We start from the raw sequence: 20,322 nt of genomic DNA on the forward strand, positions 1-20,322 counted from the left end.
GTTTCAGGCCAGTCTGGGCTACATAGCAGAATCCTGTCTCAAAAAGTCTGACAACAACAAAAACGAACAAAAACCTCCAAGACAGACAAAAAGCATTCCATTAGTAGTCTATGACCCAGAATTGTACTTCATTAATACTGCATTTAAAAAGTATTTAAGCCGGGCACCGGTGGCTCATGCCTGTAATCCTAGCTACTCAGGAGGCTGAGATCTGAGGATTCAGGTTCAAAGCCAGCCTGGGCAGGAAACTCCGTGAAACTCTTATCTCCAATAAACCACCAGAAAACCGGAAGTGGTGCTGTGGCTCAAGTGTAAGGCGCTAGCTAGCCTTGAGCTGAAGAGCTGAGGGACAGCGCTAAGGCCCAGAGTTCAAGGCCCACGACCAACAAAAATAAATAAATAACAATAAAAAGTATTTAAAAATTATTACAGCCATGTGTCTGTGACTCACGCCTGTAATCCTAGTTACTCAAGAGGCTGAGATCTGAGGATCACAGTTCAAAGCCAGTCCAGGCAGAAAAGTCCATGAGACTTTGATCTCCAATAAACCACCTGAAAATGGGAAGTGGTACAGTGAGTGGCTCAAGCGGTAGAGTGCTATTCTTGAGCTGAATAGCTGAGGGACAGCATCCAGGCCCAGAGTTCAAGCCCCACAAATGACAAAAAAAATTCTTTACAAACCAATATGTAAATTATGGATGTGTGTGTGTGTGTGTGTGTGTGTGTGTGTGTGTGTGTGTGAGGTCAACCATTCTTCAAGCGTAGCATACAGATGCTCAGGGGTCACACAGTTCTCTGCCTAGTTGTGCAAAACTATACAGGTTAGCTTGCATAAGGCTGAATTTCCTCACCAGTAGAGTAGAGATTGTATCAATTCAGAGGGCTGCAGGATTAAATGAGATGATAGCTATAAAACCTTTTGGCACACTCAGTGCCTGGCACACATGTACCCTTATGTGTTAGCTATGGCAAAGACTATTATTAACATGCTTCCACCCATGGCATTCTTCATTTGATTCATACTCCTTGGATACTGTTTCTAGTTCCTTGAAAGAATAATTGAAATTGAAAGTACAAGTGAAAGTTCAGTTGAGGAAACTAATTCATCCTTAAGCATTTTTATTTCTAGTTTGTCTCCCTGTTTTCCCCCTCTAAACCCTCATGCTTTCTGTTGACTTAACAGTGCTATTGAGTAAATTCCTTCAGGGCTGCAGCTGAAGGCCAGACCCCCAGCTAGCCAGGTCTTGGAGTGACCTTGAGAAGGATCTAGGATGACTCTCCAAAGGTGTAGCTACTCACCGGATCAGGCGGAGGAGGTCCAAGTAAGCTGCTCTCACCATGTCTGCTTGGGCTCCTGACAGGTAGCCGTCATGGAGAAAGTCACCTGAGTTGGTCAAGATGCCATGTAAGGCACAGAGGTCACAGAGGCGCTTGAGCACCTTCTGAATGGCTGGTTCACGGTCTAGTTTCTCCACAGCTTCCTTAAAAGCCTTCACAATGATGTAGTAGCAGTGTGCCTGTAAAGACACAAAGATACACCAGTCTTTGGTTTCTTTCTTTTGTTTTTATTTTTGGTGCTGGTATGAGAGCTTACACTTAGAGCCGGGGTGCTGTCCCTTAGTTTTTTAAATTTAAGGCTGGTGTTCTACCATTTGAGCCACAACTCTACTTCTGGCTTTTTGCTGGTTGATTGGAGATTTTAAAAAAATTGTATACAAACCGAGTGCTGGTGGTTCACATCTGTCATACTAGCTACTTAGATCTGAGAATTGCGGTTCAAAGCCAGCCAGGGCAGGAAAGTCTGTGAGACTCTTATCTCCAATTAACCACCAGAAAACTAGAAGTGAAGCTGTGGCTCAAAGTGGTAGAGCACTAGCCTTGAGCAAAAGAGCTGTGGGACAGCGCGCAGACCCTGAGTCCAAGCTCCATGGCCAACAACAACAAAGTCTCACAGATTTTCCTGCCTCAACTGGCTTTGAACTTTGATCCTCAGATTTCAGTCTCCTGAGTAGCTAGGGTTCCAGGACTGGAAGCTTGTGATTGCTGATTCCTAGCATCTCAAGTAAACTTGGACTCATGTGTTTCTCAGTATGCTGAGAAGCAGCCATCTTTTCTTCTTGCTCACTCAAGTGTGATTATTTCTAGTGTTATATATGTGTGTATGCATGTGTGTGTCTCGGGGAGATGGTTGGCTTTGAAACTGTCCCCTTGTTTTCCTCACTTTGCTCAGGGAAGTTTCAAGTGGTTGGAAGAGGAGAGAAAACATATGGGAGCATCGAGTCTGGCTTGGCAGCCTCACTTTTATTTTCAAGAAAATAGCATTTATTTATCACATGTCAATGCAGTACTATGGGGTGAGAAAGATACAGTTTAAACTGGATGCCTGTGGTTCACCTGTAACCTGAGATCTGAGGATTTGGGTTCAAAGCCAGCCCAGGCAGAAAAGTCCATGAGATTTTTCTTTCCAGTTAACCACCAAAAGCCTGGAAGTGGAAGTGTGGCTCAAGTCTTAGAGTGCCAATCTTGAGTGAAAAAGACAAGTGAAAGCTCCAGGCCCTGACACACCCAAAAAACTAAAGGGTCCCCGAGATCGAGAACACACACACACACACACACACACACACACACACACACAGAGCTAAAGGGTTTTAATGAGAAGTGTCTGAAACTTATTCTCACTGGAGTATAAACTTCGGGAGGGAAGCAGTGCCTAGCCCACAGGCTCTGTCAGTTCAAGTAATTGGTTCTGGTTGGTGAGCAATGCCACCAACCCAGCAAGAGGGCCCTCTGCTGGACAGGATCCTTTCTGGGGAACCTTCTGTCCCCACAGCCCAACAACTAAGGGAGGAAGGCCTGACCCAGCAGGAGGCCTTGGAGAACCTGCTTCTCCTGCCTTATTGGTTGGTAAATATTTCAACTATTTCTCCTCCACCCAAGACAGGTACACACAATTATCTCATCAGGTAGGATATATGAGTTCCTCAGAGGGTGAGATGGAGGGAGAGAATAGAAAGCAGAGCTTCTCAGATTTAGATGCTCCTAATTTAGATTAGCTGGGTATCTTGAAGTATGGAGTGAGAGATAGGGTGGTTGGAGACTATATTTCCAACATGTCCAGGTTTCTGGCACTGACTTTGAGCAGCAAGGCTTAGAATGTCTTGGTGGCTCACCAGGGGGAACTCTGTGCAAACACTGCACTTTTCAGGGAGCTCAGGAAACTTTCCTGAGGCGGAAGCATTGGGAACTAACATGGCGATAATGTGGATTGTGAAGTTTGGGTGGACCCATCTTTGGGGGTCTGGTCATTGCCGAGCTGTGACATGGTCACAGCCGAGGAGTCACCGTGGTCTTTAGCAGGGCCGTGAGCGCTGCTTTCTCATTTAGAAAGAGGCTGCCTCTCAGGGAGGGCTCCCACAGGTGCTAACAGCTCTGTTTGCAGCTAGCCCTGGCGCCTTGCAGGCTCACTGGGTTTACAGTCTTTGGGAATAGATTACCGGCAGCTGGGCAGTTCAAGCCCCTGCTGGCACAAACAGCTTTTGGCGCTCCCATTGGGTCTGCGTCGGCAAAACTGGAGACTCAACACTTCTGGCCCTGGGGTCCTGCCTTCCCTTTTCACCCATGGGCCTCCTCAGCATTTTATCAAGGCTCTGGTTGAGGGCTGGAGTGATGGGGAACTGCCGGGGAGCTGCCAGGAAGCCGGGCCTTGGCCTCAGAAAGCAGGATGAAGAGAGGTGAAGGTGGCCTGCATGACTTGGGGAAAAGGTACGTCCTTATGGCTAGTTTTACATATGTTCACTTAAACTTCATAATAATCCGATAAAGTAGGTATTGTTATTGGCATCATTTTGTAGACAAAAGAGACCAAGGAGGCTCTGAGAGACTAACTTTCTTGTTCACGGTGACAGGATTAGTACATCCAAAACCCAGGTTGTTTGCTTGATGGCTACCTCTGCTGCTAAAGCTCCCAGGTACGTGTCTGGGTTATAGGAGTATCAACCTTAGCTCCAGTTGTCCAGGACTGATATCTCTCCTGCAGAGTTTGAGATGAGGAGACTCAAGCCAGTGAGAGGCTCCAGGGCTCTTCTATTTCCATATTTTATAAAGCTGGGAGAGTCAAGCCCAGAGGGCAGAGTACTTGAGATCACTTGGCCCTTACACAAAGCTGGGACCAAAACTTAACCCATGAGTCCTGTCCCGGCATTCCCCCCCCTCCCCATGTGACTTCCTTCCCCATGTTGCAGTCATTCTGTCTGTCCTTAGCTCCCTTCTAGGTGGGACTCAGGGCACTGAGATTTCTGTAGAGACTGACTCCACGAAGCACACCCACTGTGATCTTGGAGACAGCTCAGGTGCCACTTTCCTAGGAAGCCAGGAGACTTACTCTTCTCCCCCAGGCTGGCCCAAGCCCCGGGTGCTCACAGAGCTTGAGGCTCACCTTCAGCTCTTACGAGGCACCCTGAGGACACAGTTGACCTTTGTAGTCTGAGAGAAAGGACGGTGCCCTGATTTAGTCACTTCCTACCTCAGGGGCTTCCCTCCCTCTCAGAAATGAGTAGCCGCCTGTCTTCCTTGCTAGGCTCACGGTTTATAAATGAAGGAACCCAGGCAAGCGGAGTCCAGGCCAGTTAAAGGCAAGAAACAGGTTTGGAAAATAAGATGAGTGAATGATTGGTGACAGAGGTTCCTTTTCTGACCATCCGATGAGCGTGCACAGCCTGGCTAGCCCTTTGGGTTGGTAAGGCTTTGAACTCAGCCAGGGCAGGGCAGAATTGAGTTCCCTAGGCTAGAAGGGTGCCAGGAGTCCTTTGCTAGTCTTAATGGGTGTGGTGGAAGCGCTGGGCTACCACCAGGGGGCGCTCAAACCCACTTTTCCTAAACTCCCTGCAGCCCTTTAGGGCTCTCCTCTTCCTAAGGCTGAGGACTGGAGGGATTGTGTTAAGTTTTCCAATTGTTTTTAGGGCTGGCATCTCAGCTGCCTAAACTTGGGGAGCCATCTTACTTTCTAACCCCGCCATGACTGTCTAAAGTCTGACCTTTCAGTTAACCCCATATAATCTCTGCATTTCCCCACTTCTCCCCATGCTTTGCTCATCTCCAGGGCTGGCTCAGGCCGCTGCTTTATCCTTCTAATTGGTCTCCCTTGGTGGTTGGCATGATGCTTTTAGAATCACTTCACTCCCTTGCTACAAACTCGACAAAAGCTTCCTGTTGCAGTGAATGCAGCTCTTAGCAGTGTGAAAGGACCCAGGCAGTGGCCTCTCCTCCCCTCTATTTCCCCTATTTCAATCCTGCCTCTTTTTTTGTACTTGTGGCTCCCTTTTCCTTGGAAATCTTTTGTTACAGGTACTCAAACTGCTTTGGCTGAAAAGCATTGACTCCTTGTTTAGGCTCATGAATGAACTAAAAGCTGGAGAAAGGTCAGCCAGCCCACCCCTGTGGCCTGAATACACATACCTCTTTCCTCCTTCCCTCTCGGCTCTTTGTTTATTTAAACCTAAAGCTCAGGTCTGTACCCTGAGATGGTTGAAGTGCATACTTTCGCCTCTTTCTGTGGCTGCCCAAGACAGATAGTAAACCACCTTTCTCTGCCGCCACACATCTCTTTATTCCATATAGAGGGGAGTCTGACATGTGACATGTAGAGTTACATGGGCCTGGAGTGAGCTGGCTCAATTTCAGCTAATCCTTAACGGGTTAGCCTGAGCCCTTTCTGCTGGGAGGCCCTTCTGACCCTCAGGGTGAGTGGTGTTACAACTGCCCTTAGGCCCCATGGCAACCTGCATGTGCCCTCTTTTCCCCCCAGCCCCTGCATCCCTGATTGTAGCTGGGTATGAGCAGTGCCTTCGCTGTCAAGCTCCTAGCTAGTGCCAGGACAGAAGCGTGTTCAAATATTTGTTGACTGACTGTGAATTATGCACGAACACAAAACATAGTGGAAATTGAATCAGACATCTAAGGACTGCCTGTGGGGCTAAGAGGAACCTTGACCTGCTTTTCTATCTGGGAAGAAATATTTGAACAACCTGAAGCAAATCCAATAACACTGCCTCATTACCTTTCCCCCTAAGAGCTGCAGTGAGATTGCTTTGGAGAAAAGTCCTTTAATTAAAATACCCTGGACTGCAGCCTTGGGTGTGAAATGAGGGCAGCCGTGGTGGGCAGGGCTGGGGAGCAATGGCAGCCTCAGGTTTTGCTGGCTCACCTTAGCGGCCTGGACTTGGATGATAGTGGTCTGGTTCCAAGCCTCCTGCTGGTCAGCCCCGGATTGGATGAGGGTCTGCACGTGCTGGGCTGCGTCCTTTATGAGTCTTGAAACCAAAGAGAAGAGGGCTCAGATTTCTGACTGAGTGGGAAAGATAATGGATGGGTGGTAGGAAGTGGGGAGGGAGAGGACTAAAAAAAAGTGAAAGTGATTTCTGTTTATATATCATAAAGCAAATACTTCATAGATGGGGCAGACGTTCCCAATTCCCTAGAACACCCAGGTAGTCATTTTCCATTTTTAATGACATCTCTAATCTCTCCTTTATTCCTGCATGGTCATCTCTGACCCTTGGAATTTGTATGGAGAGCAAACTATTAAGAAATATTTTACTTTGTCCCTGACAAAGTAAAGTCTCTAGCAGATAAGCAGATGTCACATCATGTTCTAGTGTTTTCATTTGCCTCCTGGGTACAGTGTAGCCCTGTGAGGCCTGGAGTTACTTACAGACTGGATCTTGTACACCTCTCCTTCTTAGACCAGTGCTTGGCTATTGCTTAAAACTATTTGTAGAGGGCTGGGAAGGTGGCTCAGTGGTAGAGCACTTGTCTTGCATGCATGAGGCCCTGGGTTCGATAACTCAGCACCACATAAGCAGAAAATAAAAAGCCAGAAGTGGCGCTGTGGCTCAAGTGGTAGAGTGCTAGCCTTGAGCTGAAGAGCTGAGGGACAGCGCCCAGGCCCAGAGTTCAGGCCCCACGACTAGACCCACAAACAAACAAACAAAAAAAACTATTTGGGGCTGGGAAGGTGGCTCAGTGATAGAGCGCTTGCCTTGCATGCCTGAGGCCCTGGGTTCGATTCCTCAGCACCATATAAGCAAAAACAAAAAAGCTGGAAGTGGTGCTGTGGCTCAAGTGGTAGAGCGCTAGCCTTGAGCTGAAGAGCTGAGGGACAGCGCCCAGACCCAGAGTTCAGGCCCCACGACTGGACCCAAAAAACAAAAAAACAAAAAACGATTTGTAGAGTACAAAGGAATATTCCAAGTCTCTTGTGATCTTGATTTACATATTTGCTTTAGTATGTGCGAATCCATCTATTTCTCAGCTTGGGATTATAAAATAACATAGGTTGAGATGTAAGACCTTTTATCATATTTTGAAAATGATTTTTGTTATTTATTTTTGGTATTTCAGTGCAAGGCAAGGTTTAAAAGTTTCCACTTATTTATTTATGCATGTATGCATAGTATCATGAATGTATGCATGATAGTATTCAGGCTTGAACAAAAGGCCTTGCTCTCACACTTGACTTTTTTGCTCAAAGTTGATGTTCTACCACTTGAGCCACATCTCTAGTTCTGGCCTTTTGCCAATTAATTGGAGATAAAAGTCTCATTAACTTTTCTGATTAGGCTGGCTTCAAACATCAATCTCAGCGTCCTGAGTAGCTAGATTACAGGTGTGAGTCACCTGCTCCAGAAGGTTTTGTTTGGAAGTTAAGTCTCTCCTAAAGTCTCTGTGTGCCCCTAGCAGCTGTGATCACTACTGTCAGTGATTAGGCACATGACAGTATTTGTCGAATGACAGAATGGACAAGTGTTTGTTTTTATCTTGTGTCTTCTGGAGCCTGGAAATAAACCAATCCTATCTGGAAACATTGTCACATTTTTGAAAGGGATTTTTATTATGAGGTATTTCAAACTTAGAAGTATTGCTTTACTTATTAGCATTGGTTTGCATATTAATACATTTGGAATATATATATATATATATATATACATATAAATAAGTGCATTCATTGTATTGCAAATTGCTGTAGGAACTAAAGACAACAAATTCTCACTGCCCAGGGAAGTGATGCTCTTCTACCACTGTGAGCAGGAAGAGGACACGGTGGTGGGTGATGGCTTATGGTGGGACGTCCCCTCCCCTCCTCTTCCCCCACCCCAGGGCTCTAGCTATTGAGAGGGCTGGGACCCACAGAAGCCGTATCCATGAATGGCCACTGGAACAAGGCCTTGGTGGGATGCTGACTTCTCTGCACTGGCTCACCTGGTTGCAACGTGTGCCCAGGCTGTGACGTAGAGCTCTGGGAGGAGGAAGTCAGCTGCCATCTGTGCAGGGCACCTGCTCCGGTCAGGCATGGCAAGATAGGCGACAGACTGAGGGAGGGGCTTGCGCTTTGTGGGGGACAGCTGAGCCTGCAGGTAGTTCTTTGCCAGAAACCTGGAGGGGGTAAGAGGAGTGAAGGTGGAGACGGGTGAGACAGTGGGGCTCTGTGTGGGCATCTCGGCCACCCTCCCAGCATGCCCTGGGAGAGGCAAGAGGCTGCAGGCCCCGGGGCCAGCCTCCCTGGATAGATGGCCACTCTCCACCACAGCCCCCTTGGGCCATCCTGGGCGGGGTCCTCACTGAGACCCCCCCCCCCCCGCGCTCCAGGCTGCAGTTTGCTCAGCAGCATGAGACAGGGCTTGGTGAGACACCCCTCGATCCAGAATGTAAACCTTTCTGAGGTCTGTGCAAACAGTGGCTTTGTGTCAGAATCTTCTGATTTATGAGCACTTGTACAGTGACTAAGGAAATGACATTTTCTCTGCTGAAAGAAAGAGGAGAAATGCAAAATTGCCCGCACAAGAGGGAAGAGGGCAGGTGAATGCTGAGTTGCCTCTGTGAAGACCCAGAGGTTATGGGTCCTGTGCTCAGACTCTTCCCCCCCCCCCCCCCCCCACACACACACTGCTGCAGCTGCTCTAGAGCTGGCTCCACCTCCTAAGCCTCCCACTCTCCAGCTCTGGGCAGGGCTGGAGGAACTGCCTGCTGGGGACAGGGTGGGAAGCTGAATGAGATCATAGCTTTGAAGTGCTTGCTTCTGTACTGGGCACTGTACAGGACTAATAGTATAGAAGTAGGCACAGGGTGCCTACTACATGTATTACTTTTATAATGTTTATATTTAACTTTCTGTTTATGATGTATGTGTGCATGTGTGTCAGTAGTGGAGCTTGAACTCAGGGCCTGGGCACTGTCCATTAGCTTTTTTTTTTTTTTTCCCTTTTTTTGTTCAAGTCTAATATTCTACCACTTGAGCTATAGCTCCACTTCTAGCTTCTTGCTGGTTAACTGAAGATAAGAGTCTCAAGGACTTTTTGGCCAAAGGTGGCTTTGAACTGGAGCCCTCAGATCTCCTGTCTACAGAAGTTTATTTTATTTTATTTTTGGGTCCAGTCGTGGGGCCTGAACTCTGGGCCTGGGCGCTGTCCCTCAGCTCTTCAGCTCAAGGCAAGCACTCTATGACTTGAGCCACAGTGCCATTTCCAGCTTTTTTCTTTTTGCTTATGTGGTGCTGAGGAATCGAACCCAGGGCCTCAGGCATGCAAGGCAAGTGCTCTACCACTGAGCCACCTTTCCAGCCCCAGAAGTTTTTGTCATCCAGCAATACGTGAATATATGAGGCTCTGTCAGCTACAAAGATGACTGACAAGGGACTGCCTGTTTGGAGGGTGCCGTGGCCTCTCAGGCTGGAGCCTCTTTTGTGTGGACTCTGTGCTAGTCTTCCATATTGGGACCCTACTGTGGGATTTGGGCTATCCCCAAAGGACACCTCCCAGGCAGGCTCCTTCCGTGGGCCTGGGCCAGAAGACTTCATGTGAGCAGAAGCTGCCGGGTCTCTCTGAGTTTGGGCAGAAGCTTAGCACAATCAGGATCTTACCTGGCCACCTGCAGGTAGAGCACTGTATTTTCACCCTCATAGGTACAGGAGGCTGTCACTTCGGTGACCAGTGTGGGCAGCCCGCTCATCTTTGAGTAGCCGTGTCCACCACAGGCCCTGCGGCACTGCTCAGCCCCCTGAGTACAGAAGTCCGAGATCGTGGCCTTCCCCGCGGTGCTCAGTGCATGGAGCTGTAGGAATGGGAAGAGAAGTCAGGGATGGAAGGGGACCCCACATTAACTACTGTACCTTCTGCTTGTGAGCACAACTCTGACATAAGCAGTATTTCCTTAGCCCCCAACTTGATGGATGGGCTGGTATCTTACCCAACATTCCACAATTAGGTAGTGTAGCTGTGGGGACAATAAGAAGTCAGAAGGGGGTGTAGTCTGGATTGCGCCCACATCCACCAGGATTCTAGCAAGCAGAGGGTTTGGAAAGCTGGCTTGTAAGGATGGGTGTTCCCAATACCCCACTGCCTAGATAGCAGAAGAATGCCCTGTACCTACTAAGAATTCATATGTGGATATCCAGCCTTCCAGATACTGGGGGTGATGAGGTCCCCAGGATAAAGCCTTCGTAAATACAATTAATTCCCATTCTAACACACTGAGAGGCAGGGCCTTTGGGAGGTGAGTAGGCGAGGACACTCCCCTCAGGAATGCAGGAGCAGGGTGTTTACCATGGGCAAGACTTCGTTATAAAAAAGTGGCATTGTCACCCACTGCTGGTGACTCATACCTTAGGAGGCTGAGATCTGAGGATCACAGTTCTAAGCCAGCCCAGACAGGAAAGTCCTTAAAACTCTTATCTCCAATGAATCACCACAAAACTGGAAGTGGCACTATGGCTCAAAGTGGTAGAGTGCTAGCCTCAAGCAAAAAAGGGACAATGTCCAGGCCCAGAGTACAAGTCCCGCCCCCCCCCCCCCAAAAAGTGACATTGTCCAAAAAGTAATGTACTCTTTTCCTGACTTATGTCATTGTAAGCCCTCTGTATATCACCTTAACGATTTTTAAGACAAACTGACTTCTCACCTGGTGTCCAGGGCTTGCCCCTGTACTTCTAGCTACTTGGGATGTTGAGAATCTTACTCATCAAGATCCATACTGAAAAAATAACAGTGTAAAAAAGAATGGCTGGAGGTGTCGCTCAGCACTGATTCCTCTGCCTAGCAATTGCAATTGTGCTGTCATGGAATTTTGTGTTGTGCAACACCCACACTGCATATCCACACAACCAGTCGGTAGCACCTTGGTGGAGGTTGGAAAGTCTCCAGAACTGTGAGAATGCATTTCAGTTACTTAGCAGCCACTTCGTTTATGGTATTTTTGCTCTAGAAACCAAATAGACTGGGAGAACCCAGCTCGGTTTGAATTTTTTCTTTTTCTTGGGGTGGAGGTGGGGTAGCTTGTTGAAACTCAGGGTCTCATGCTTGCTAGACAAGCCCTTTACCCTTGAGCTGTGCTTCTGTTTTTTGTTGTTTGTTTTGGGGCTTGAACTCAAGGCCTCATGCTTTGCTTAGCTTTATCCACTCCAGGCTGGCACTCTACCATCTGGGCCACTGTTTGAGTGTTTAATTGGAGATAAGAGTCTCACTGACTTTTCTTCCCGGGCTTCAAATTGAAATTCTCAGATTGCAGTCTCCTGAATAGCTCTGATTACAGGCATGAGCCACCAGCACCTAGCTGGTTTTTGCTTTTTTTTTTTTTTTTTTTGGTCAGTTGTGGGGCCTGAACTCTGGGCTTGGGCGCTGTTCCTCAGCTCTTCAACTCAAGTCTAGCACCCTACCACTTGAGCCACAATGCCACTTCTGGCTTTTTTCTGCTTATGTGGTGCTGAGGAATCCAATCCAGGGCCTCATGCATGCAAGGCAAGCACTCTACCACTGAGCCACCTTCCCAGCCCTATTTGTTTGTTTTTTTGTTTTTAAAGATCATATTTGCCTTTTAAAATTTGAAGTCTTGGGGCTGGGAAGGTGGCTCAATGGTACAGTGCTTGCCTTGCATGCATGAGGCCCTGTACCACATAAGCAGAAAAGGCTGGAAGTGGTGCTGTGGCTCAAGTGGTAGAGCATTAGCCTTGGGCTAAAGAGCTGAGGGACAGCGCCCAGGCCCAGAGTTCAGGCCCCACGACCAACCTCCCCCCCCCCCCCCCCCCGCAAAAAAAATTGAAGTCTTCAGAGGAAGGTTTGTGGCCTTTTTCCTTTGTGAATTTCAGGCGCCTCATCTGTAAAATGAGGATGTAAATGGTGGGTGCAGTTAGAAGGAGCAACAGGCAGTTTTATAATGCATGTGTCCAGGCAGGCTGTGTCTTAGGAGATGTGTGTCTCTAGGCAGACTGAAGCTTAATGTAATCTGTTAGATGATGCAGTCTTACTTGAGGCGCTGCCTGGACCAGCTGTGTTTTGGAATCAGAATAGTTTTTGGACTTGGGAAAGGTAAAGCAGGGCATTTATGGTATATCATATATAATACCTACATGCAGTTTGGGGGAAAATGTGATTGGACACTGATATTTCTGGGAATGAATCAGGTCAAACTGTGCCACTACTCCCAGGGACTGCTGGTTTTTCAGAGGGGATGTCATGGATTGTCTCTACAGGGGCCAGGTGGTGGTGGTGGGAGGAACTATATATCAGGGTAATGTTCATGCTACCCTGACGTGTTAGAGGATGAGGGAGGGCCCCAGGCCTGGGGCTGTGGCTGCTCCCCAAGTTAGTACAATCTTAGCCACCCTCCAACAGTTGCTCCCCAGGTGGTACCTCAGGCAGGAGGGTGAAGTCTTTCTTCAGAACGGCGTCATAGGATTGCTGGAAGAATTCTGTGAGGCTGATAGCCAGGAAATATAAGGCGTAACTCATGGCCAACTGTGGAAAGAGCTTCTGCTGCTGAGTCTGGTGGTCCAGGATTTTTGCCTCTGGGTCACTGAGAGGAAAAGAATGGAAGATTTGGAAGATAACTGTGTAACACGTCCACCTCCTCACATTCTCATGGCCGTAAAAGCCTTCAGCACGGACAGTTTCTGAATAACTCGTCACCAAGACTGACGTGAGGTTGTCCATCCCCTTCTAAAATCTCACCGGACATGAAGACCCACATATTCCGTGACAGCGATACTGACATGACTGGAGGCATTGACTCACGAAGCCAGTCCTGAATTATCCTAAAATCTGAAAAGCTCTGAACTCCCCTATCTGCTCCTAGGGAGGCTGTCATCTTGAAGCCACTCCCAGCATCCCAGGCTGGTAGGTGCTGTTCAAACTCAGGCTGCTGCATCAGACAGACATCTGCATCCATTTAGGCCATATTCTAAGAAAAATGGTAGTCTACCTGAAATTCAGATTTATCTGTGTGTCTTCTATCTGGAGCCCACGTGTGTGTAGGTGAGAATGTGTGTGTGAGTCAGTGTGTCAGCCTCTGGGAGCCCCTTGCCTGGGCCGGAGCTGGGACTGGCGGCGGATGACGGAGTAGCGCAGGGAGATGACACAAGCCTTCTGCAGGTTGGGGAGGATCCCATTCAACAGCAGCTTTACCCGGGTCACCAGCATGCCAAGATAGTTGCTCTGTGCTGTTCCATGCCTTATGTAGGTGCCATCTGGCAGGACCTGTGGGGAATCAGGACAGGTGCCCGGTTGAAGCCGGATGCACCCCCATCCCCGCCAACCATGGGCCTCACCACCCCAGGGCAGCCTGCCATTTCCCTGGCTGTTTCTCATGGGCCCCAGACGCTCTGGCTTTCAGCTCCGGACTTCCTATGATTCCCACACTAAATGATAAAGTGTGGGACTCCTGCTCTGTCAGCAGTCTGGTTGTCTGTTCAGTGACAGCTTCTTTCCAGGCCTGATCCTTTTCCAAGGACATCTTGGCCCCCTGAACTGCTCTGCACCCCATGTTGCGAACCTTTACTTTCGAGAAGCCTGATGCTCAGAGAGACAGTGACCTGCCCACCATCACCCTGACTTTTTTATTCTTTTTAAAATTGTGCTGGGTCCTGGGGCTTGAACTCAGAGCCTGGGTGCTGTCTCTTAGCTTTTTTTTTTTTTTTTTTTTGCTCAAAACTGGCATTCTACCACGTGAGCTACAGCTCCACTCTGGCTTTTTGGTGGTTAATTGGAGGTAAGAATATCATACACATTACTGCCTGGACTGGCTTTATACCAAGATCCTCAGATCTCAACCTCCTGGTTAGCTACGATGACAGGCATGAGCAGCTTTACACTGCTTCTAAGCTGGAGTTTTGCCCCTGTCTGTGGGATACCAGAACGTCCTGGAAGATTGGGACTTAAAACTGAACTCTGTGGGCCTGGAGCTAGTGGCCACTGGGGAAGCCTCTCAGGCAGTGCGGATTTGCAATGTTCCCCGACCCCTGACCTCTGCAAATCGACTCAGCATGTTCTCCCTGGGGACTCGCACGTGGTGCAGCTGCAGGAATCCATTGTCTACGTGATTTATGCCCATCTTGGGCCCAATGTCCCCAGTGGTGATTCCTAGAAGGAGATAAGATTGCCTGTCAGCCAAGTGCCTACAAAACCACACTGATATTTCAAGTTACAGCCTGGGATCACCTGGAATAACCTGGGATAACCTGGAAAGTTGCCGCTATGTTGCAGGTGAGCAAGCTGAGGTCAGTCCGGTGTGGAGTTGTACTCAAAAGTCACCCAGCCAGCGTGGCACTAGATCTGTCTAACTGACAGTGGTGCTATCTCCTGGCCCAATGGTGATAGATCCTGGCTTCTCTCTTGGAGCTCCCAGGCTTTCAGGATGGGGAGCCCCTTCTAGAAGGGAGCCTGTGGCTTTACCTGGCAGTGGAGAATGGTCCTGGAGGCTCCTGATGGGCACAATAAAGCCATGCATGCCCTGCCGGGCTCCGGAGCAGATCAGCTGGGCCAGGACCAGAGCATGGGTGGCTGTCCGTCCCACTGAGGGCACAAAAATGAAAGCCATGAGATTGCTGCCCCTCAACTTGGCTTCCTGTGGCTGCGATTCCAGAAGGCTGCCTTTGCGTCCTCACAAAGTCAGCAAGGACGCAGAAAGGGAATCCCCCCCCCCCCGAAGAAGTAACCAAAATGAATAGTTTTAGAACTGTGTAATGAGCATGTGTATGAGAAAATCCCCTCCCCCCAAAAAACAACAGATACTCATTCTGTCATCAACCTCATTATAACACACCGCTCATCAAAACTCACGTGAAGTGTGGCCCTGTTTCCTAGCTTTTACAGGACAGGTATGATGAGTCTCCTTTTTCAGATAAGGAAACTGAGTCTCACACAGTAAAGTGGTGTACTGAAGGTCATGGGCCTGGGGGCCACAGACCTGGGGTTTGAACCCTGCTAGATCTAATCTGGAAGGCTGGTTTCTTTTTTCTGCAGTTGTGATAGTGGTTGTTCATCTTCCCTCCCTCCCTCCCTCCCTCCCTCCCTCCCTCCCTCCCTCCCTCCCTCCCTCCCTCCCTCCCTCCCTATTCTTTCCTTCCTCCCTTCTTTCCTATTCCTTCCTTCCTTCCTTCCTTCCTTCCTTCCTTCCTTCCTTCCTTCCTTCCTTCCTTCCTGTCTTCCTTCCTTCCTTCTGTCACTCTCTCCCTCCTTCCTTCTCTTTCTTTCCCATCCTCCTCCTTATCTTCTTCCCTGCTGTCACTCTCTTCTGCTTCAGTTGAACTGCCCACATTTGTATTTATTTATTTTCCACACTACATATATCCTCAGTAGCAACTTCCCAAGCCCAACGAAGGAGGCCATAGTGGGACACCTTCTGGGAGTCAGATAAATCATGGGGGCTCAGAGAGTCTTGGTGTGGCTGCCGCCTGGTGGCCATAGCCTTTCTGAGTGTGTGTGTGGGAGGAGAGCCAGGAGAGCAGGAGATTGGCTGGAACAAGCTTAATCATTACATGGGGGGCTGGAGCACGTGGGGAGGGCCTGAAATGAGGCCCAGTGCACATGTGCTGTGCTGTGCTGTGTGTACATGCAGATGTGTGTCCGGTGGGGGCAGTGCCTGCTTGCATGTGGACATGGCTTCCTTCTTCATCCCTCAAAAGCCAAATGGATTTCCTTCTTGACTTCAAACTTTTCCTTAGAGGACCACTCAGCACATCACAGATGAAATCCTTAATATCCCACTCATTTCAGGGCTTGCCCAAGACTATCTGCCAAGAACAGGAAGCCAGTCTGACATTTGCTGCACATCAAAGCCAAAGCTACTTTGCTCTTTTAGCTATGTTCTCCTTGGGGAAGGACAGGAAGGGTGTGGATGGCTACTCACGGTCCCCAGGCCACCATTTGGTGGCAGTCATTGTGGGACTATGGATCACGAATTCCTGGGTGGCTGGATCGTAGGTGGCTTCAGTCTCCAGGCCCCGAAGGTATGTCCCTTAAAAGTGAGGTAGGAAGTTAGATGTTGGGCCAACGTAGAGTTCTTACCTACTTGGACAGCTTCGAGGTGGGTCTTGACTCTCAGCAGCTCAAAATAAAGTAGGGAGCCAGGTTTTCAGTGTGCTTCTGGGGTGTTTGCCGCTTTCCTTTGTGGGCTGGGGTGGGGGGGTGCATAGGGATGCATGCTAATACTTTCTAGAAGGAATGACTTGGGAGGTCTTAGAATACATTTATGCAAATTCCAAGAAGGCATAATTTCCTCTAGACCTTTGACTGCCATCTGCTGGAATACTTTCAAAGTAACCTGAATGCTGCACACCGCTGCAGCCCTGACTCACCGTGTCCTAGTTCTGTCTGGGCGTACGTTGTGATGATCTGGAAGGTTTTGCAGAGTGGGCCCCATTTAGCAATCTGTTCCTCCGAGCCCAGGCTCTTGAGGGTGTTTATGAAGATACTTTGTAAGCCCAAGCCTACGGCTCCAGAAAGGGCTCTGTAGGGGGAGAGATCCTGCAGTTGAGTAGTAGCCTCTTGAAGACAGGGTCCCATGTTCCCCTGGTCTGGGCAGGGTTGAGGAAGGAAGGGGTTGTCCAGTAAATTGTGTTTTTTGCTGGGGAAAATGGCTCCTGGGACCGGGGATTCCGCAGGCATTCCAAGGTGAATCCCTCTTTGATGGAGCACCTGTTAGCGTAATTGAATTCACTACCATCTTCCTGCCAGCCTAGACGCTGTGCCAGCTTCTGGACATGGAATCTGTTGTGTAGCGCGGCCTCATAATGCTCATTGTGTGTCATGAAATGACTGCTCTGAAGGTTAAACACGGGGTCACTGTAGATAATGCTTTCTGTAGGGGACAGAGAAGAGAGGGGGACTCACGTGACTTCAGATCTTCCCACCCACTGGTCCCAGGGACCCACACCGGAAGTCACTATTGTCACTGAACAGATGAGGCAACTGAGCCCCCAGGTGGGAAATGTCACCCATCTGAGGTTGGCATCATGACATTGTGGCAGAATGAGGTCAAGTCTCCAGTTCTGCTGCTGCTGAGGACACTTGTGTCACATACGTAGGCTCAGGGAATACTGGCATGTGAAAAGTTCCCTTCAAAGTCCAAAGGAATGAATCTCTTTCACTGTGGCATTTGGGGGACAAACTGGTTATTGGAAGAAAGAGTGGCTAGAAAGAAAAGCAGGTGGGGCACAAGGCTGGCACTCCACCCCTTACCAACTTTCCTGCGGAGTGCAGTGTTCTGGGCCCCTCTGTCAAGGATGTTGGTGAGTCTTTCCACGTCAAAGGACGGCGCCCGCCTCTCGCTCTCTATGTCAGGGTTCATACGCAGGCTCCAGGTGTCCCCCAGCGACACTCGATGCACTGGGCTGCTCATCTTGCGAGGAGCTGTCTGTGTGAGAGAGGACGACTTGGCTCTTCCTGAGTCTGCTCTGAGTGTTGGACAATGCCAAGAACTTGGTGCATATTAGAGAGATTGCCCGGGGCAGGGTATTAACCAGGGGGCTGTCTGTGGAGGAGAAAAGGCCACCCCTTTGCATCCCCTTCCTGCAGGCCCCAGCTATGGGTGAGGCCCTGCCCAGGTGTGAATGGCACAATATGTGTACAGTTATGTAAGCGGAGGTCAGGGCGGGAGTCATGGAAAGGGAAGAACTTCGTTAAGTGACACCAAAGCATGTGACCCATTCTGTGACACATGCCTGGAGCGTGTTATGCAAAGTCCCAGAAGAAAGTTAATGAGAGTAAAGGAGTGGCACTTAGCCAGGCAGCTGGACGTGACCAAGGAGTAAATGACTAGGGAGTGAATGGACTTTGGTTATACCCTACCATGCCTTTCTGTGGCAGCTGCTGTGAGATCCTGAGGTCCCATTCTTTTGCTCTTAGGTTCAGGGCTCATTCCTGTGAACCCCAAGGACTGCCATGATGCCGAGGGGAGGGAAGTTTGCTTTCTGCTTGTGAAGTGAGTGTTCCCCCTGGAGCTTGGGTACATGCCCCAAAGTCAGGAGGGGGTTCCAGTTCCTGACCTCTTAGAAGCCCCCATTCCTTCATAGCAGGGCCACAGCTAGGTGCTGTCTAGCCTGCCCTGGGCCACTCCTGCCACCATCCCCTGTTAGAGGCCATCGGTGTCTCTCTTGATCAAGGGTGAGCACTTGAGGTACAGATCACTTCTTTTCTTTCCTCTGCTTGCGCTGGCACTCGCTGTTTGTGTAATGGAATGCCCACCCCTTGTCGCTTGCCTCTCTCCGACATCGACTTATCCCTCCATCGCGGCCTCCATTCCAGCTTCCCTGCTCTCCTCTCCCCTTCCTCCCCACTCTTGCCCTTTGGGCAAAGCTCAGCCCCTGTGCTCCTGCAGATCCCTAGCTTCCATGGACCGCCCCCTATGAAGGTAGTAGCACCCCGGGGAGGCCTGGTCACCCCTCTGCTGTCCCTGTGGTGGTTGCTAGTGATGGGGACAATTCTTCACTCTCACGTCCTTCCCCAGGGCAGTGAGCGCCTGGGAAGGAATGCCAAGAGCCTGGGTGGACCTGCATTTTCCCCTTTTCTTCCTGGGCCCTAGGATGCACAATGGTCACTAGCATCTTGTGGAGAGGACAGAGTCCTTGGGAAGGGAGGGACATCTCACGCCACCACTGGGGTTTGTGTGCAGGCTTTTAAAGCAGGGATATGGTGACAAATTGTCTGGCATACATGAGAAGCCACTCAGTGCCCCAGGTCCCTGTCAGGCTACTTGGCCCTTCTCCTCTGTTCCTGCCCATTGCCATTCAGCCCCAAGTGCCACAAGCTCCAGGCTGTTCATAACTCCCTGTGCTTCCCCTGCCTTTTGCCAGGACCATGCTTTTACTCAGCCACTCTTCCCTCACGTGGCTTCTTCCATCTTACTCCAGTCACCTCTCAGTGAGATTGTCTCTTGACCACCTTGCTCACCACCCACCTGCCCGTCTCTCCTCTCTGCTCTACCTCTGTGGTGTGTACCACTTCTCACATGCACTAATGAGCTCATTGCATTGTTGTTTATTGCTGGCCCCCTGCCAAAATATAAACCGCAGGGAGCAAGGTCGTTGTCAAGTTCATAGTGTAACCCTCCTGTGCAAGACCAGCGAAGGACGTGCCTGGTAAGTAAGTGAGAAGGAAAACAGGGCTCTTGGAAGCTCATTACTGGGCTTCTCCCAGCCCCTCCCCTGGCCTGGCCTGGTCTAGCCCGGCTCCATGACTTACCTCTCTCCTGTATGCACACTGTCCACCTGGACCTATCTCTTCCAGGCTGCAGGCCTGAGTTTTTCAGAGGTGGCTCAGCAACTTTCCCTTCCCTCAAAGGGGTTGGGACTTGGAAGCCTGCCTGAGAGCAGCTCCCTGGTGATTGGCTGGCTAGGCTGAGTCCCTCTTATTCCCCACCCCCACCGCCAGACCCAGTCCCAGTGCAGATGGGTATTTTGTGTCCGTGGCTGGAGTTTGCCCTAGGAGGGCAAACTACGGGATCCAGCCCTGCAGAGGTAAAGCCAGGGAATCCTTTGAGACTACCCATACCCAACTGTGTGCAGCACCTGTATATCCAAAGTGAAATCCGTGGCCTGTCCCCAACCTGGTCATATCACCAAAAGACTTCCTGCTGTGAATGGATTGAGCTGTAAGGTGAACCACTGTCCTCACTCTTCCCATTTCAGCTCCAAAATGTGGCTTGTCTTCTGCCCTCCCTACATTTCCCCAGGCAGCATTTGTAAAGCACCTGTTGCCTGATATTGAGTGAGGTACAAGGGGGCACTCAGGCCTCAGTGGGTAGGATAGAAAGTGGAAAGCTTCCTCCTCCTTCATCCTCAGAAACCCCAGGAAGGTACAATGCTGTGCTTCATCATGCAAGCTAGAAAACAAGGACAGAAAGATAATGTCACATGCCCCCATTTGTATAATGAGGAAGTTTCAGAGCTGGAATGCCAATCAAGTGTCATGACATCTTTTAACCCATCTGAGCAAGAATGGGGAAGCAATCAAGAGCAGGGCTCCTATTGTTGTGTCTTTGGGAAGAGGTTAACCTTTTGAC

General features: G+C 49.5%; 1 protein-coding gene across 1 annotated transcript in view; it reads right to left on the reverse strand.

Moving 5' to 3' along the window:
* Positions 1–19,590, reverse strand: part of Acox2 (acyl-CoA oxidase 2) — a 29,934-nt gene extending 10,344 nt beyond the window's left edge. The window contains exons 1-13 of the mRNA XM_070018832.1: positions 19,503–19,590; positions 17,502–17,676; positions 16,959–17,121; positions 16,619–16,770; positions 16,171–16,278; positions 14,715–14,834; positions 14,287–14,402; positions 13,348–13,520; positions 12,678–12,840; positions 9,914–10,104; positions 8,257–8,430; positions 6,203–6,308; positions 1,300–1,517 (exon numbers count right to left, since the gene is read on the reverse strand). Of these exons, the coding sequence (XP_069874933.1) occupies positions 1,300–1,517; positions 6,203–6,308; positions 8,257–8,430; positions 9,914–10,104; positions 12,678–12,840; positions 13,348–13,520; positions 14,287–14,402; positions 14,715–14,834; positions 16,171–16,278; positions 16,619–16,770; positions 16,959–17,121; positions 17,502–17,661 (1,844 nt within the window). The 5' untranslated portion in view covers positions 17,662–17,676; positions 19,503–19,590. The remainder of the gene's footprint in view (positions 1–1,299; positions 1,518–6,202; positions 6,309–8,256; positions 8,431–9,913; positions 10,105–12,677; positions 12,841–13,347; positions 13,521–14,286; positions 14,403–14,714; positions 14,835–16,170; positions 16,279–16,618; positions 16,771–16,958; positions 17,122–17,501; positions 17,677–19,502) is intronic.
* Between the last annotated feature and the right edge of the window lie 732 nt (positions 19,591–20,322).

The sequence above is a fragment of the Dipodomys merriami genome, unplaced genomic scaffold, assembly GCF_024711535.1.
Source record: "Dipodomys merriami isolate MVZ:Mamm:240054 unplaced genomic scaffold, mDipMer1.0.p SCAF_13, whole genome shotgun sequence".
NCBI lineage: Eukaryota > Metazoa > Chordata > Mammalia > Rodentia > Heteromyidae > Dipodomys > Dipodomys merriami.